Source organism: Carcharodon carcharias, chromosome 12, assembly GCF_017639515.1.
Source record: "Carcharodon carcharias isolate sCarCar2 chromosome 12, sCarCar2.pri, whole genome shotgun sequence".
Classification (NCBI taxonomy): domain Eukaryota; kingdom Metazoa; phylum Chordata; class Chondrichthyes; order Lamniformes; family Lamnidae; genus Carcharodon; species Carcharodon carcharias.
Genome location: NC_054478.1, coordinates 45,217,405 through 45,235,876, shown reverse-complemented (window position 1 = coordinate 45,235,876; position 18,472 = coordinate 45,217,405). Strand labels below are relative to the sequence as shown.

The 18,472-nt window shown below is 43.0% G+C and overlaps 1 protein-coding gene across 2 annotated transcripts in view; it reads right to left on the bottom strand.

Moving 5' to 3' along the window:
- LOC121285190 (von Willebrand factor D and EGF domain-containing protein-like) overlaps window positions 1-18,472 on the bottom strand; it is a 311,018-nt gene that overhangs the window by 77,857 nt on the left and 214,689 nt on the right. For both annotated transcript variants that reach the window (XM_041201452.1, XM_041201453.1), the window contains exons 15-18: window positions 18,124-18,228; window positions 14,270-14,384; window positions 13,856-14,106; window positions 9,535-9,754 (exon numbers count right to left, since the gene is read on the bottom strand). In XM_041201452.1, coding sequence (XP_041057386.1) covers window positions 9,535-9,754; window positions 13,856-14,106; window positions 14,270-14,384; window positions 18,124-18,228 — 691 coding nt within the window. The remainder of the gene's footprint in view (window positions 1-9,534; window positions 9,755-13,855; window positions 14,107-14,269; window positions 14,385-18,123; window positions 18,229-18,472) is intronic.

The window sequence follows — 18,472 nt, the reverse complement described above, 5'->3', positions numbered from 1 at the left end:
GAACATTCCCCACCCCCACCCCACTGGTTGGGAAATTAATAACAAGGAAAAATAACCTTAATAATACTAGAAAATGCCAAGACTATAGCGAGGAGATATTGTTCACACAGAGAAGTAATGGAACATGGAATGCTTTAACTACAAGTAGCTATTGATGCAGAAAGTATAACATCATTTGAGATGGAATCCAATAAATCTTTGTAAAGGAAGAATATAAAAGGATATGGGGAAGGGGGATGGAACATATAATGACAGTTGAAAAGGATTAGAGTGAACAACTTCAACCAAAGAGATGACAACAAGGCAGGTAGTGTGAGATGAATGACCTCCTTCTCAAATGTACATTCTATTATGCTATAATACACAAGCATAGGGGTACACTATTATAATTACTTTGATATATTTTTATTATTATTTAGACCACAAGTGTCAGAGGACTGAGTTATAATGATGGTTAGTATAACTCAGGATGCTTCAGTTTTAAAAGCAGCAGATAAGAGGAAGCTTATAAAAGTATATGTGTCACCAAGTGGAATAGAAAAGGTAAATCTAGTGCATATTTTTTAAGTTAAACTATGACTATGGAGGATGGTGCAGGAGCGAGCGTGGGTGGGCACGGACCTGATCAGTGCCCCCGATCAATTTGCGCTGACTTTTTACATGTGTGGGCCAATTAAGGCCCACCTAGCATGACGTGCACCCGTAAGCAATGGGCGCTCCCTGTGTGGGCAGGGTGGGGGGGGGGGGGTGCCTGAGTTGGGAGTGCACACTCGCACATGCTTGTGGAAGAGCGCAGAAATCTCCCTGAGGCACCTCTGTGCCTCAGGGAAATTAGTTTTAAGTCCAAAACGTAATAAAGTGGCAAGAAAATTTTAATGAAATGTCCCCTCATGTGAAACTGTCACATGAGCTGGGACATGTGCATTAATTTTAATAAACATTTTTCTGAGAATTTTAAATCATTCATGAAATCTCATCCCGCCCATGGATGAGGTTCCACGAAAAATACGAAGGCCGCCTGGGCTCTTCGCCCGCCCAACAATCTTAAGGTTGGACAAGCAGCTCAGTTGATTGCCCTAATTAGTTTTTAAATGGCCTTAATAGGCCTTTGACAGTTTGGCGGGCGCACAGCCGAAAATCTAAATGATGCGCGGTGACGACGGGATGCTTGCCCAACGTCACCCTGCATCACTTTACACCTTGGCGAGCAGGCCCCGCCTCTGCTCGCTGAGCCGAAGATTCTGCCCCATAAGTCAACAGGATGTGGAAACAAACTAGTAAAAGGCAACTTCAGTACTGATATCAGGGAGATTATCATAAAAGAATGATTAATACCTGAGAAAGGGAACTCTGTGTGGGGTGATGGATATAAACACACTGGAATCATTCAAGAAGCAGTTGTGATAGGTCAATTGTATGTTTCAATGCAAGGATGAGCTAGAGGGCAATCATGGTATGAGGGGCCATGGGGGTGGGTAGAGAGGCATAGGCTGTCATGGAGGGTATGTGCAGCCATGTTGCGGGGGGGTGGCAGGGGGGGGTGGCGGTTGAGTGAGGGTTACAAGGTTGCATGATGGGCATGTGGAGTATGTGAAGAGTTGTGGGGATGTGAGGGGTGAGGGCTGGAGGGGCTTACTATTCTTATTACAACTGAGACAAAGTCCCAGGGTACTGAGGTGGGCCTTTTAAACAGCCCCTACGGCACTCGGCAGCCTCTGCGGCTGCCTCCGAATTGTTTCCAGGAGTGCCCCCCCACCCCCACCACCCCCCCCAAGCAAGAACAAAAACCCGGCTGTTTGGGGAGGGCCAAATGGTTTCCCCAATCTGTACTTATATTTCTAAACCCTTATCTTCCTGTGATGGCAACAACCTTAAGTGATGAAAATACACTACAGCTTTATGGACCTAACCGCATAAGTTAAAAAAAAACTTAGAACTCTGGCAGAAAATGATAAGTAAAGATCAGCCATGCCAGGCAACTGAGAATAGGCTGAGCAGCTGTTAGCAGTTTTAGAAGAATCTGAAAGAATTCTCAGCTGTTATCTGTTGCTTCAGCTCTCCATTTGTCTCAGACTTCTGCCCCAGATTATTTCACTTTTAATAAAGGCAAATTTCAATCCAATTCAGGGATTTGCAAATATTACCTAAAACATTCTTTAGCTCTTTCAATTCTATCAACAAGGCGGCTCCGCACTATTTTGGCTGCAGCTACTGTTAATGTTCATGTAAAGGGCTGTCAGTATAGGCTTACCAAGTTACTTTATCTATGTCCAAAGCACAGATCATTTTGGGGGTGATTGTCTGCCTAATGGGCCCTTTCTAATATTAATCCTGTTATTCTGGAGCCCTCACAGGAACACTGGTAAGCAGTAACTTGGCTCACCACAGGTGGTAAATGAAGACATCCAATTAATACAGCCTCTTACTCCCCATTAACACACCAAAGTTGGCACAAAAGTAAAAGTGCTGATTGGAAAATGTCAATCCTGTAATGTGTTTCTCAGAAGCTGAAATGGTACAGGCTTCTCATTTCTGGGAGAAAATAAAAGCCAATTGAAAGTATTTGACATAAGATCCAAAAAAGGTGTAATAATGGCCCGAATTTTCTCTCCTTAGTCATGTGTGCAGAGTCAGGAAATGTCCCGACTTCCCAAACCTGACTTGGGAAGAACCTCCCCAAACAGCCGGATTTTTGTACTTGGGGGGCGGATGAAGGCGCTAACTGGATTTAGGCCTGCCACTCCCGGAAACAATTCGGAGGCAGCCACAGAGGCTGTCGAGTGCTGTGGGGGCTGTTTAAAAGGCCCACCTCAGTGCTCTGGGACTTCGTCTCAGTTGTAATAATAGTAAGGCCCTCTAGCCCTCACCCCTCACACCCCACAACTCTCCACATACTCCCATGCCCATCATGCAACCTCATAAACCCCACTCACCAGCCCCCCCAACATGGCTCCTCAAACCCTCCATGGCAGCCTATGCCTCTCTGCCCACCCCCATGGCCCCTCATACCATCGATGCCAACCTATTCCCATTAACTTCACTCCCATGGCCCCTCATGCCCTCCATGCCAACCCATGAGCCCCCAATTATCCTCATGGCATTTTATAGCCTCTATGCCAACTCACCCTTTGCCCTTTCACCCTCCATGCCAACTCACCTAGTATTCAGCATAGGCTCACCTCTGGAGCCATGCTGAGATGAAATAAAAGAAAATTCTAAGTATCTAATACAGACTTCACTATATTAAAAAAACACTACCAATGATAAAAGCTCATTCAATACATTTAAATACATTCATATACTTAATACCTTCTAAAAAAAAATTTGTATTCATAGCACCACATCAAAGACAGCTAATCCCTTTATAATCACTTGGAGCCGTCAATCAAAACGTCAAATTACAGCCACCACCACCCCCCAGCCACCCCCCGCACCACCATCCCTCCTCCCCATCCCGTGACATGGCTAGGTTGGGGAGCAGTCAAGCCGTAACAATAGTATAATGGTTGGAGTCATAACTAGCAGAAAGGAAGATGATTGTGGTTGTTGGAGGTCAATCATCTCAGTTCCAGGATATCACTGCAGGAGTTCCTCAGGGTAGTATCCTGGGCCCAAACATCTTCACCTCTTTCATCAATGACCTTCCTTCCATCATATGGTCAGAAGTGGGGATGTTCACTGATGATTGTACAATGTTTAGCACCATTCGTGACTCCTCACACACTGAAGCAGTCCATGTCCAAATGCAGCAGGACCTAGACAACATCCAGGCTTGGGCTGATAAATGGCAAATAACATTTGTATCACACAAGTACCAGGCAATGACCAAGAAGAGAGAATCTAACCATTGCCCCATGACATTCAATGGCATTACCATTGCTGAACCCCCCACTATCAACATCCTGGGGGTTACTATTAGGTGGAAACTGAACTGGACTAGCTATATAAATACTGTGGCTACAAGAGCAAGTCAGAGGTTCTGTGGCGAGTAACTCACCTCCTGACTCCCCAAAGCCTAGTCCACCATCTACAAGGCACAAATCAGGAGTGTGATGGAATACTCTTCACTTGCCTGGATGAGTGCAGTTCCAACAAAGCTCAAGAGGCTTGACACCATCCAGGACATAGCAGCCCACTTGATTGGCACCCCATCCACAAACATTCACTCCCTCCACCACCAACGCACAGTGGCAGCAGTGTATTCCATCTACAGGATGCACTGCAGAGACTCACCAAGTCTCCTTAGATAACACCTTCCAAATCCATGGCCACTACCATCTAGAAGTACAAGGGCAGCAGATTGATGGGAACACCACCACCTGGATGTTCCCCTCCAAGTCCCTCACCATCCTGACTTCGAAATAGATTGCTGTTCCTTCACTGTTGCTGGGTCAAAATTCTGGAACTCTATCCCTAACAGCACAGTGGGTGTACTTACACCACATGGACTGCAGCGATTCAAGAAGGCAGCTCACCACCCCCTTCTCAAGGGGAACAAGGGATGGGCAATAAATGCTGATTTAGCCAGTGCCGCCCACATCCCATGAATGAATAAATAAATAAAAAGTCACACCCAACCATCTATCACAATTATAACAGACACCAACACCAGATACTGCCACAGTACTTCCAGGCCTTGATGAACTATCAGCAAATTAGCACTGAAGGATGTTACCCATTTACCTGTTACAGTGTTTTGGACAAGTTTGCAGTGGTGATCTGTGTTTATTATTGTAGTGTTTTTTTTTTCATTTGGTGACTTTTGTGTAGGACTTCAAGTGCCGTTATTCTTTGATCTGGGTGTCTTTAGCTTTACAGTATGCTACATTTCTTGGTAGAGCAGATGACAATAATATCCCTCCTAAGAACTGTTTTGATGTCTTTTCAGTTAGTGCCGAACAACTATTGGGAGAGAGGTGAGTGGAAGAATTTGCTTGTGTAGTGCTGCTTTACGTGGCACCCTGCAAACCATGTTGTTTTCCTGAAGACATGCGATACCTTTGTGGCCTGTCTGGTGTTCTTCAATGATGTCAATGAAGAAAGTTGCACAGCTCGCGTAAGTAACAGCTCGTGACACTGCATGCTCCAGTGAATCAATCAATGTGAATAGATTTTCCCCTAAAACGCTGGAACATCAAGAAGTAACGGATTTGATTATTTATTTTAACATGGCAGATGGGCTGCCGATTTCAGAGCTCGACCACCCCCCCACCTCCCCCACTCCCCCCCACCACCCCGCCCCCCCACCACCTCCACCACTTCCCCCCTCCCCCCACCTCACTGCACCCCCTATTATTGGGATGAGCTCAGAGGTGGGTGAGAAGGTGGTGGGGTGGGCACTCACCCTATTTTACATGGCACCCACCAAAAACAGGCCTGGTGGGGGCACGTAAAATGCAGCCCAACATTTCAGGTTGGAGAACTAGAAAAAGTTAGAGATGTAACAGATTTTAAGAGTTTTACAAGTAAGGCTTTATAAAGACAGGGAAATTGGGGAAGGGGCTCAGGATGAGAAAAAGGGGATGATCTGTAATAGGATGGAAGGGTGCAGTAACTGAATGACAAAAGTGATAATGCTGCAAGGCAAAAGGGGTCATTAAAAGGATAAGAAAAGAAACAACAGATGGATCTTGTTGCCTTTTGCTGTATTCTCACAGCAGCTCAGCTTTCAATTAGGTACTTTACAGCCTACAGCCATACAGCCTCAACATTAAGTTTAACAATTTCAGATCATAACCACTGTCCCCATGTTTTCAGATAGCAGCTGTTTGTAATTATTGTCATTTACACCTTCTCTAAACCTATAGGTACAGGGGGATGATGCAGCAATCAATATCCGATAAAAGTCAGGGAGGCAGGGGAATGCTTTCATTTTCATTGTGCTTGCTCTCCACAGGAAGAATATGAGCAGGCTGTTCCATATATACTAGCCATGGTAGCTCTTGTAAAACCCAACAGGTATTTAAAGTTTAATCTTCTCTTTGCTAAATGGTATAATTCTTGATTGTGTGTGTGTGTGTGTGTGTATGTGTGTTTGTGCGTATCTGTGCGTGTGTCTGTGTGTGTGTGTGTGTATCTGTGTCTGTGTGTGTTTGTATGTCTGTCTGCATTGAGGTACATTCCCTTGGTCTAGTAATATTTAAGCTTATATCCTGAGAGTTGACCAAATACCTTGATTATTTTTCTTTTTATATAGACTCTTAATATTGTCCGATCATCCACAAATTACCCTCCGGATCACCTTTGCTAATCTCCTGCCCTATCCCCAGCACTGATGGGCCTATTAACAAGCCAGTTGATCCTGATAATACAATATCCATGGCATAAAACAGGTGGCATGGGCAGTTGGGCGAGAGTGGCAGGCCGCTTTTAAAAAAACACTTTCTCAAAGGGCAGGAAGGAAGGGGGGTGTCCTTTGCAGATTGGGAGTCAGCTCCTCTAAGATAGGACACCCGCTTTATTCCTACCCACCTGCTCTATTAAACATACCACATCCACACCCACCCCCACCATCCTCCCCAAACTGCCCAAACCCTCCTGCTCAAGACCCTGGACTTACCTGGCTCAGGATCCATTGGCCTTCTTCATGTTCCCGGTTGCAGTCCTGGCAGTGCCTGCTAATGTGCTCTTGATGCTGCTGGGACTGATGGAGCCGCTGGCCAAATGGATTGAGGAGTGGAAGTCCCATGCTGCCCCAATTAAGCCCGAACACAGCGTGATGCGGCCGCAGGACGAGCTGGCTTGGAGTGGGTTGGCACTATGTCAACTTTGCTTCTGGGGGAGGGGAGGGGGCAAGCCGTCCGCACATTCCCCCCTCCCCCCACCCCCCCCCCCCAACCCATTCTGTAATATTCTGCCCATTAACTCTATTTCTCTCTCCATAGATACTTACTGACCTGCTGTTCTCATTTCAAATTTCCAACATCTGCAGTATTATCTGTTTGTATAAGGGTTTCTTTTCTATTTGATTAGGCCATGAAAAGCCATGAAAACAACACATTGGACACTGGGATACATCTGTGAGACCATCCCACTTTGACAGGCAGGCGCTAAGAAATATCACATGACTACTTCATGTGAGAGAATGCCATTAAATTATCCTAATCCTCAGTGAATGTAGTTTCTGTCATGTGTCAAACTGTTGCAACAAAATTTAATGTACTAAGTACTGTGAAACAGAGCTTGTACTGTGTAACAGAGCTTATACGGTGATCACAAAATTCAATTAAAAATCAATATCTGAAAGCAAAAATTGAAATGGTGCGTGCTACTTCCATTAGAACCTACTTAAACAGATTGTTTAGAAATAAAAGTGTTGCATATAATTATGTTTCTGCATTGTTAGACCTAAAACATCCAGCTGGGTTAAGGACAATTAAAAGCTGAATTAAACAGTGCAAACAGCAGGAAAAGGTGTAACTGCTGTCAGAACACATTTAGTCTGGAAAAGCTGCTGCAAAAAGTCTGAAAGATACCAGATTTGACGCTTTGAACTGGATTTTTCATCCTTGAGTCTGGTTGCGGGAGGCAGAAAAATTCCCGGCTTGGCCTGCCCTCCTCAGGAGAAAGTGCCAGGGAAGGCGGGATTTTCATTCCAGGTGAGGCAGGCGCAAGCTGTAGTCGGGCCAGCCGACCTGCGAAAAAGTTCACGTTCGCTGTTTAAAAGGTCTGCCTCTGAGCTGTGGAACATTGTCCCAGTTACAATGGAAAAAGACCCTCTTGCCCTCACCCCTCAACCCCACCACACACTCCTCATGCCCCATCCATGCCACCTCATGCTCACCGTGCCAAGGTTTGGCACTTCCAAACCCATTCACCCACTTTACCCAGTAGAGAACCCTATAGTGATGTGTAAGATAAACTTTAAAAAAGTTTAAAAATGTAAAAACTTTTAAAAGGTAACATAGTTCAAAGTGGCCTGCAGTAAAAAGAGTTTTTTTTTAAAAAGAAAGCGGGAATTAACAGTGAATGAGTTTTTTAAAGCATTTTTCACACATCCTATTTTCACTATAGGGTTCACTAGTTCTATTCAGCGTTTATTGGTTGAAGGCACATGGAAGAGCTATACCTTGGCATGGGGAGTATGGGACATGAGTAGGACCTTTTGAACTTACCTTCCAAAGGGTTCCCTCATGTAGACTATGGTTCACAACACCATGAAAAGCTCTTTGAAAAGCTGACTCCATGAAAATTGTGGGGGATTTGGTTATGCCTATGTCCTAGTCAGGAGTGCAGGTGTGGGCTAATGACCCAAATTAGCCTGTTCTACTGAAAATCTGAAATCCCAGGAATGGGGATTGGGAATCCCAGAATTGGGAGTCAGGAGAGAAGTTTCACAGTAACTTATGGATTGGTGAACTAAATTTCTAGATCTATGTCCAATCAGTGTTTTGGGCAATGCCTGCCCGTGATGCTGTTTGCAATTAGTAAACTGGTTGTTAGAGCAGCAGAATTCAAAGATCATCTTCCACTGGCTTCCAGAGAAAACAACAACATATTGCATCTACATTGGCAGCTTTAATATAGAAAACATCCAAAGTCAACTCACAGCAGGGTACGGAAAAGAGAGACCAAGTTAAGGAGGGAGAGGTTACTAAAGGAAGAACAAGCGACAAAGGAAATGATAAAAAAATGTTTAACATTATGTTTTGATGATAGACAAGGTCTGTGATGATGAGAAGTTGTCTTCTTTACAGAGTTATTAATCTGATAATGTTTGGTCTTGCTTCAGTGAAAATAGCAAGTCTAGAAAACTATTCCATGAAGCTCTACTTGAACAAAAGTAGAGACAACAGTAGTATCAATTCAAAACAGATTGAAATGTGGACATACATTTGTGCTCATTAAGACCTGTCAGTGTCTGATTTTATTAGCCCTGCCCCCTGCTCTATTTGCAAAAAAATTAAATTCAAATATGAGGTGTAGACCTGAAAGTCTTCCGACTTTGCTACTGGCTTTGTATTTTGGCACTAAGGGAAAGAAGGAGAGTTTGTGTAAAAAGATGGTGCACAATATTCACAGGCCAGAATTTTCAGGTCGGCGAGCAGGGACGATGCCTGCTCGCCGATGTGTAGAATCACGGGCGGTGAAATCAGGCATGCATCCTGACACCAGCGCGCGTCATTCAGGTCCTCAGTTTGGCAGCTGCTCCCCTGGAGGGAGGTGGTATCCAGGCTAAGCATTCTAATGCTACTCATTTCTCAGCCAGCTGGTGGTCTATTTTCCTCACAACAGGATGCATTGTACCATTTCTTCTTAGGATGAGAGATAAGGCAATTAATATCTCACACAAGACCTAATAAAACACTAGAAATAGATTATAGAAAAAAAGATTTTGGCAGTTGGAATTATACCCTTGTAGCAGAAAGGGGGAGGTATTTTCAATATGATGCAGGTCCCCAGATATGTAGTCAGATCTCTTTTTGATTCTTATTAATTTTATGAAAGATTCAACATGCTCACATCCCTTCAATTTTAATCTAACTTGCACTTTTACCTGTGGTGTTATTTACAGGAGGTAATATGGCTTCCTACCTGTGAGACCAGCTGGACAGTTGCATGAATAGCTGTTGATACCATCCACACAGGTGCCAACACCACATGGATTTGATTTGCATTCATCTGTGTTTTCCTGGCAAATCTCCCCTTCAAAACCAACAGGACACACACAGAGGTATTCACCACTTCCTGGGGGGAAATTGATATTTGTAACACATGTTCCACCATTAATGCAGCCACATGGCTTCACTGCAACCTATAAAGAAAAATGAGGAACACTTGAGACAGCTTAGACAGCAGTGCAATAACACTCCATCACAGTTGTAAACAGGTGTCTTTTTAATAAAACGCATACAAAGTAGATTTTGTTTCTTAATTACCCCTGTGATTTTGCTGTTTGATTTGTATTAATCTTTTCTCCCCCCCTCAGGGTTGCTGGTACCACTGTGGCAAGTGTGCCAGTGACCGTTTCACTTTTTATAAATTACCCAAACCAAATACAACACCGTTTGTTTGCAAAAAAATTCAAACAACAGCAGATATACCTGCAGTAACAATAATTAAAGCTCTATTTCCTGTTTTACAATTAAATCGCTTCTTTGATGATAATCCTTCTCCTGGAGGGAGGTGGTATCCAGGCTAAGCATTCTAATGCTACTCATTTCTCAGCCAGCTGGTGGTCTATTTTCCTCACAGCAGGATGCATTGTACCATTTCTTCTTAGGATGAGAGATAAGGCAATTAATATCTCACACAAGACCTAATAAAACACTAGAAATAGATTATAGGAAAAAAGATTTTGGCAGTTGGAATTATACCCTTGTAGCAGAAAGGGGGAGGTATTTTCAATATGATGCAGTTCCCCAGATATGTGGTCCATTTATTTTCAAGGCATAATCCTATTTCATTAAAGACAAACCTCTTCAAATTGTAAGACCCAGTAAATATTTAATTTTATAATCCTCCTTCAGATGCAGATTCATCATCCGTTACACACCCACCTGATCCTCCTTCCACTGAAGGAAAGTGATGCTGAAAGCCTGTTTTAACTGCTAGAATGGCAGCAAGGGAGAGCTTTCACTTGGGTCACCATTGGTGAATCGGGTGCAGTGAAAAGCATTTAGGTTTCTAATTTCTGCTCAAACTCGTTGGTACATTGCAGAACCAAAAAATCTAGCACGAACCAGCGCAACTGGCCAGCTCTTTTTAAAAGGTCATTTAAAAAGAAAATAAATGCTCTAAAAATGTTCGTTGATATATTTAAGAATGGTAACTAGGTACATTTTGTCTAATAGAGTTGCAAAAAGCTTTTATCACAAAAAACAAGCATTTAAATCAGTATTGATCCGCCACCTGTGAATAAGCAGATTATACATTACTGAAAATGACTTAAAATTTGCTAGTTATATTGCTAGGAGTCAGTTTCTTAGTAAAATAAAAGGAATACAATCAAAAGCATTTAAAACATTCCTATTTATTGCCTTGCACTCAAAAGAACCAGCTAAACTTTTAAGAGTCTCATTAAAGCCCCACAAATGAGTGCAATTGGCAAAAATTCACAATAGTGATTAATTCATCCTGGGGGCATGGCTAGTTCTGTGGCCAGGGTCTACTTCTAACATAATGCTTTTATAAATGAGCGCAAAAAAAATTGCAGAATTTTGAGTTGCACTGAACGTAATTCCCTCTTAAAATATTTGGAATATTCCACCTTTTGCACCGCTTATGGAGATCTCAGTCAAATTATGCCAAAAAGACCAATCAGAAACTCCAGGCCAACGCAGTTTACTGCCAGCCTTAAAAGAGGCATGGACACAATCCACATATGGTCATACAATCCACCTTTTTGTTTCATTCAAGAGTTAACTTCTTAAGCTCTTTAATATTAACCATGGGGCATTTTTTGGCCAAGTTCTCGTGGATAAGGTTGTTCATTACCTTGGCACACTCCTTCATCATATCACATATTAGTCATTGTTGAACTAGCATTTCCTACATAATAGCTCCATGGTTCAAGGAACAAAAGTGAATGAGGTCACTAAAATATCTACCTCACAAAAATGCATTTTAATTTTCCACACAATGTCATTTCCTGCTGCAGGCAATGTCATGACAGGTTTAAAAGCCCTGACACTATCTTCAGAGATTCCAGCAATTTTAACCTAGCTTTGCCAGGCAGGAGACCAATGGAATTGGATGGAACAGTGCCTTTACTCCCCGTCCAACATTACTCTTTATTCATCTCAGTGGAGAGGAAGATTGGGCAGCAGCGTCAACCCAGTGTTGCAGCTGATTTCGTCAGTTTCCTAATGGGTGGGTTCGTTGAAATTGCCCTTATTTGATTTCACAGAATCACAGAATCTTTACAGTGCAGACGCAGACCATTCAGCCCATCGAGTCTGCAGTGGCCTGCTGAAAGGGCAATCTACCGAATCCCACTCCCTTGTCTTATCCCCGTAATCAATTTTTACAGGTCAGCCTGAATACCTCCATGCTAAATTTGTACCATTGCTACCTTGATACTCCATTGTTTTTAAAACTGTGATTAATATACAGTGCTTGTATCAAAACCTGACATTAATATTTAACTATTTATTGTGTTTTATATTTACATGTCCAAACTATGACTTCAATGGGAATATGTTTATAACAGCAGATAAATGGGCCAGAATTTTCCGGCCTCATTGGTGTCTGGCATCATGGCGGGCGGGGGGGGGGGTGGGGGACAATACAGCGAGATGGCCAACAATTGGTTTCACACCATTGCAAAACTAGTTTGCGATCATCCGCTCCACTCATCAATGGTGGGCTGTGTTTCCTGCCGCTCCATGTCAGGAACCTAATTTCAGTACTTTAACATCTCAGTATAAGCCCTGTGCACTGGGAGCACCTACCTCGTGCTTCATCTGGTGATCATCTGGGCACATCGGTGTGATTGCACACAGACATGTTTCACAGCTGTACATAAACAACGTGTACCTGGTGAGCTGCACTTCACTTGGGAGTTCTGAAGTTTGTTTGCATACCTTGCTTCGGGCAGCACTCACAGTCATCAGCGCCAGCACCAGGCTTCACAGGCAGCACGACAGCACTCTTAAGGGGGTTCATAGGCGGGTCTCTACCTACCAGACCAGCCGTAAGGCAGGGGGTGCCTTTTCAATGACTGGAGGGCTGGGACTTGCTTGGGGAAGGGGAAGGAGTGTCCTCCAGCAAGGGAAGAGGCTGCAGGACAAGGGCTGTACCGGAGAAGGGGGATATCCCAGGGTGTGTGTGGGGGCATTTGTTGATCTATTCAAGTGGCCTCAAGATGGTGAGGGCTGAGGAGACAGTCTCCAGAGGGGGTGAGGCCAGATGGGGATGTGAGGATATGTGTGAGAGAGTGAGTGATAATGTTGTTTCAGCTTGCAATGAGCGAGAGGCCAGTGAATGTGTGATGGTCTTGTGAGGGTATGAGTTTAGAGTGATAAGATAGCCTTGTGGCACGGGTGAGATAATTCATCTGTTTTCTGCACTGCATGGCTGACCTGTTATGTGCAACATTGGCACTGACCACCTCTGCCACCGCTTCCCAAGCTGGAGTGGTGAGACTGATGGGCCTCCTGCAGCCAGATGGGGGGTAGAGGACATTGTGACGGGTTTCCATGGCATCCAGAAAGTGTCCCAGGGATGCGTCACTGAATCGGGGAGCCAAGAAGAGTGGCTTTTCTTCTTGACTTTTGGGGCCATGGCTTCACTGGAGCAGTCCTGGGCTGCAAGCATTGAGAAATGTGCGCACGGCTGCAGTTTAAATATGGCGCCCTGCGTGAGGAAGCAGTGAGGTAACTGTATGGCGGGCAAATCAGAGGCCGCCCACCAGCGAGATGGCATATTTCCTATGACTGCATAATTAATGAGGCGGAAATGGGATGATGCGGCTGGAAAACCCACTATTGCAGCTAGTGGGTGAAATGACTTTTTTTCCGCTCACTACTGCACTTTGTGCAAATCTGGGATGGTTCCGCCTATGGTTCCAAAGGAAATGTTATTGTTCTCCTTGTACATAAGAGCACATTTCTTCAACAGTGATGGCAAGACAGCGAGAGCGAGATGCACTGAGGTGCGGTTGCATTCACTGATTTGTATAATTGCTCCTGGTTATTATTAAAGCAGTCTTCTCTTGTTATGGAGCTTGATCTTCAAGAGGCCATTTGTTACTTACATGGGTGTTCACAAGGTGCAATTGTAGCCGATTTCTTAAATTCTTCTCTTAATAAACTGAACGCCATTACATATTTTGTATGGAAATTTTCAAAAACGGTTTGGATCACTAATAAAAATATGCAAGCGTTCTTCAATTAAGTGGATTTTCTGTACTCACTTGAACTGAATACGTGTTTTGTGCATTGCATTCGTCAGACACCGTAAAACTGAAGTTGCTAGACTCTTGAGAATTCACTTTCCAGATCAGAAGTCCCGCAGGTGATAGGCTGCCATTCTGTGGTCCAGATTCCAGCAAGAATAGTACAGCTGACCCTTCTGGGTCCACAGCTGTGAACTGATAAACAAAATTTTCACCAAAGAAGGTCTGGAGCTTAGCTGTGGTCGCCTGGTAAATTGGTGGCTGATTGTCTTAAAGAAATGCAAAAATGATGGCAATTAAGAGTAAATCCAAATAAAACAATAGCCTCCCACCACCCGCACCCCCACCCCCACCCCCCCACCGTTCTTCTCCCCTCAAAAAATACAAAAACAAGTTCCCAATCAAATTCAAAAGCTACGAATTTAAACTTACTTTCATTTATAGACCAGGTGAATTTGGATATGCCAGGCCTGCAATGTAAACAAAGGCTTGTTGGGTTTGTGTCTCCTTCACCATAGCATAGGCCATCTATATTACAGGTCTTTTCCTATGGATAAGAGTCATATTTATAATTTAAGGTAAGGATCAATGAACACAGTTACTATAACAAAAACAGAAAATGGTGAAAATACCTAGCAGATCTGGCAGCATTAGGAGAGAGATAAATAGAATTGACATTGAGGTCAATGACCTATTGCCAGAACTCTCTGGTAAAAGATCATTAACCTGAGATGTTAACTGTAGGTGGATTTTCCAGTCCCGTCAAATGTCAATGGGCTTTAGGCTGCCTCTCCAAATTTTCCTCCCCCACCCATAGCAGTTCTTGCTGTGGGCAGGACCAGAGAATCCGGCCTCTGTTTCCCTCTTCACAGATGCAGCCAAGGCCGCTGAGCATTTCCAGCATTTTTTGTTTTTATTTCAGCTCTTCACCGTTCACAGTATTTTGCTTTAACAATTACTGCAACATTTGATTATGATCATATTAAACAACAAAGGCACCTAAAAGCAGTCATTAAACCGATCTAATCATCTGGAATTTTGTGCTGTTTGTGGCAATTTTATCTCTGTAAATATGACTTTCCATGTAAATGTAACTTTCTTCCCCAATTACAGCTGTGCATATACTTCAAAAGCACTTCATTGGTTGGAAAGCATTTTTAGATGTTCTGGGTCATGAAAAGCGCTGCATAAATTCAAGTCTTTCTTTAATTTAACCCTGTTGCTGAGTTTCTGAGTTCCTACTTTTATTTGATTCTTTATCACAGGTTTGCAGCTATTCTGCAGTACTTCATGTTCAGTTGTTATTCCTTCTCTTTCCTTTACGACTTTCAGGCAGCACCTGATTTAATATTTTCAGTGTCTTATATTATCAGCCTCAAGAAAGTAACAGTACTTTGCTTCACACAAAACCAATTCATTAAAAGTAGACAAAGCACCAGCTCAATTGATGGGTGCACACTGGTTGGTTACCCCTTTTGTAACACTTCAAGGTGGCCAGTTGGATTATACTCCAATGTTCTTAGAGGCCACAATCCTATGTACAGAATGTAGCTTTGCTGTATTAAATTAGAAAGCTGCAATTAGGGCTAACTCTACTATACTCACATCTGCTAAACAAATGTCAGGATAAAGATTAAGTCATAAACAAGGCAAACATCCTGGAGGCAACTCTGTAGTTAGCACAGGATGAAGGGGGAATGGTTTGGAATGGGCAGTGCTCACTCCAGAAAGAGATAAGATGCCCTGAAGGGAATTACAGCAGGTAGCAAGAAGAGGCGGTGATTACACTGGGAGGTATGACAATCAGTGCTAGGCTTTCTAATGTTAAGTAAAGTTTAACTAAATGGAATAAAAGCAGGGCAAAGGGCAGTGCCCATTGTCATATTCAAAACCCCTATCATTTTGTGTAAGAGAATAGAACAGGGAAGTCGGTATGTTGCTATCAAGGTTATTTCCTAAATGATGCACCTAGCAAATCAGCTGTTAAAATGTCAATTGTACTAAATGTTGAATAAGTGAGCCATCAAAATTAAGAGATATCTCAAAATTTTTGCATAATTTAATTTTTCTTCTGTGTTATATAACCAGGAATTGTATCGTAATTCAAGCCCAAATTCAGCAGGTAGCTGAACCAAATTCTGTGTGGGAATGTAGATACCGTAGTACATCGTTCTAGGGTTGTGGCAATAGAAATTACATAATCCTCCCCCCTTTCAGTGTCATAAATATTTAAATGCTGCGGGGAGAGGTTGGCATAGTGGCAATGTCACTAGAATAGTAATCCAGAGACCCAGACAAATTCTCTGGGGAACATGTGTTCAAGCCCTACCACAGCAGCTGGTGGAATTTAAATCCAATAAACAAATCTGGAATCAGAAAGCTAGTCTCAGTTGTGGTGACCGTGAAATTATGATCGATTGTTGCAAAAACCCATCTGGTTCGGGAAATCTGCCATCCTTACCTGGTCTGGCCTACATGTGACTCCATATCCATAACAATGTGGCTGACTTTTAACTGACCCCTGAAATGGCCGAGCAAACTACTCAGTTCAAGGGCAAGTAGAGGTGGGCAACGAATGCTGGCCTTGCCAGCGACACCCACATCCCGTGAAAGAATAAAGACAAAAAACAGTATACTTGGAAAATTTAGAAAATTGGGTACATTTATCTGTTTAAAACAGTTTCCTATGGTTAGGGTCACTTAGCACTGCTGAGAACCTGGCTTGCAACCCCGCTCCCCACTCTTTGCTACCTACCCTCCCTTCTGATTACTTCCACCTAGATTCTTAAAGTTGCACAGCACAAAGCAGGCCATTCAGCCCACTGAATCTATGCCAGCTCTTTCAAAGAACAATTCAGTTAGTCCCACTCACCCGTTCTTTACCCATATCCTTTTTTCACTGTTAGTAATTTACCCAATGTCCCTTTAAAGCTGTGACTGAATTTCTGTTGATCAATCTATCTTGCAGTGCATTCCAAACCATAACTACTCATTGCAGAAGGAAGTTTTTCATGTGGCCTCTGGTTCTTTTGCCAATCACTTTAAACCTGTGTCCTCTTGTTATCGATACCTACCCTCCCTTCAGATTACTTTCACTCTTTTTTCAGGTGCAGTTCCCCCATTCTTACTTAATGACCTCCCTCTTCCTATTCCAAACACTTTTCCCTTGCCCAATCAACCCTGTACCTCTGCTTCTCCCTCTTGCCCTGCTGCTTCCCTCCACCCTGAATGCTCCCTTCCCTGTCCCGACCACCCCAATTCCCAAAATGTCCAACTACATTTCTTGGGTTGCCCTTCCCCCTCACGCTCATCACCATGTGACTTTCCCAATCAATTTTCCTCCATCTGCTCCTATCATGCTTGCTTGTCCCTACAACCACACCCTCCCCACTTCTCTCCCTCCACCCCCCCACCTTAAACCAGTTTATATTTCACTCCTCTCCTAATATTCACTCAGTTCTGTTGAAGGGTCATGAGGACTCGAAACGTCAACTCTTTTCTTCTCCGCCGAGGCTGCCAGACCTGCTGAGTTTTTCCAGGTAATTCTGGTTTTGTTTTGGATTTCCAGCATCCGTAGTTTTTTGTTTTTATCACTAAAAACAGATTATCTTGAGATTATCACGTTATTTTTGTGATCGCTTGTTGTGTGCAAATTGGTTGCCAGGTTTCATATATTATGACCATGACTACACTTCAAAAAATGTACTTAATCAGCTGTGAAGTGCTTTGGGACAACTGAGTTCATGAAAGGTGCCAAGTAAATGCAAGTGCTTCTTTTTCACAGTCACACAAAATTCCAAAACAAACTAGTGAATATGATATAAAAGCACAAATAGGACTGCATTACCTGGGCTCTGACAGCTGGATCCGAGTTATGCAAGGGCCAAAATCTGCAAGTTGGATACTCTTGCCCTGAAGGGTAGAATGTCCTTGGCTGGGTGAGCAATGTAAAGCTTACTAGTGCCCTGGGCTTGATTTCAGCTGGTTAAAATCGAGCAGTATCCACAGATACATGAGAGTCTCTAACCCTTGGCTCTTGACAACTTTGGATAAGTGCTGTACATTCCTACAGGGAGACCACTTTTCACTTTCTAACAGAGAAACAAATCTCCTTGTATGTGCATTTCTCAATTGCTTGCATTGGAAATTCTAGCTATAGTAATGGGTCTTCCCATGTGTCATCCTGACTCCTGACTGACTAAAACTGACCACTTTCATTAAAGCTGCAATATTGTACTGAGAAACCACATTTTCTGTTGTATCAATATTCAAAAATCTGAAATTACCTTCAACTTACAAAGTCCATGAGGCATGCTATCACAAATCTGACAAACACCATCATAAAGTGTCAGGACTTTCGAGTCACTGAACAAGGATCCATCATTTGTAATCTGTCAAGTAGAAAAAAGATGACATATTCAGCCATATAATTTTATATTATTTTGTCTATAATCACTGAAGCATTCCAGAATTGCAAATTTTATATTTGGAAAGTTAAAAACCAATCTTAACTCCGAGTAAAGCAACAGGAAATTCATGAAACTTATTTTTAATCACTGAATTTACAAGACAAATGCTAGTGATTGCTTCCACAGAGTGCTGTCTAATTGCTTCTTTTGCTTATGTGCAGAGCTC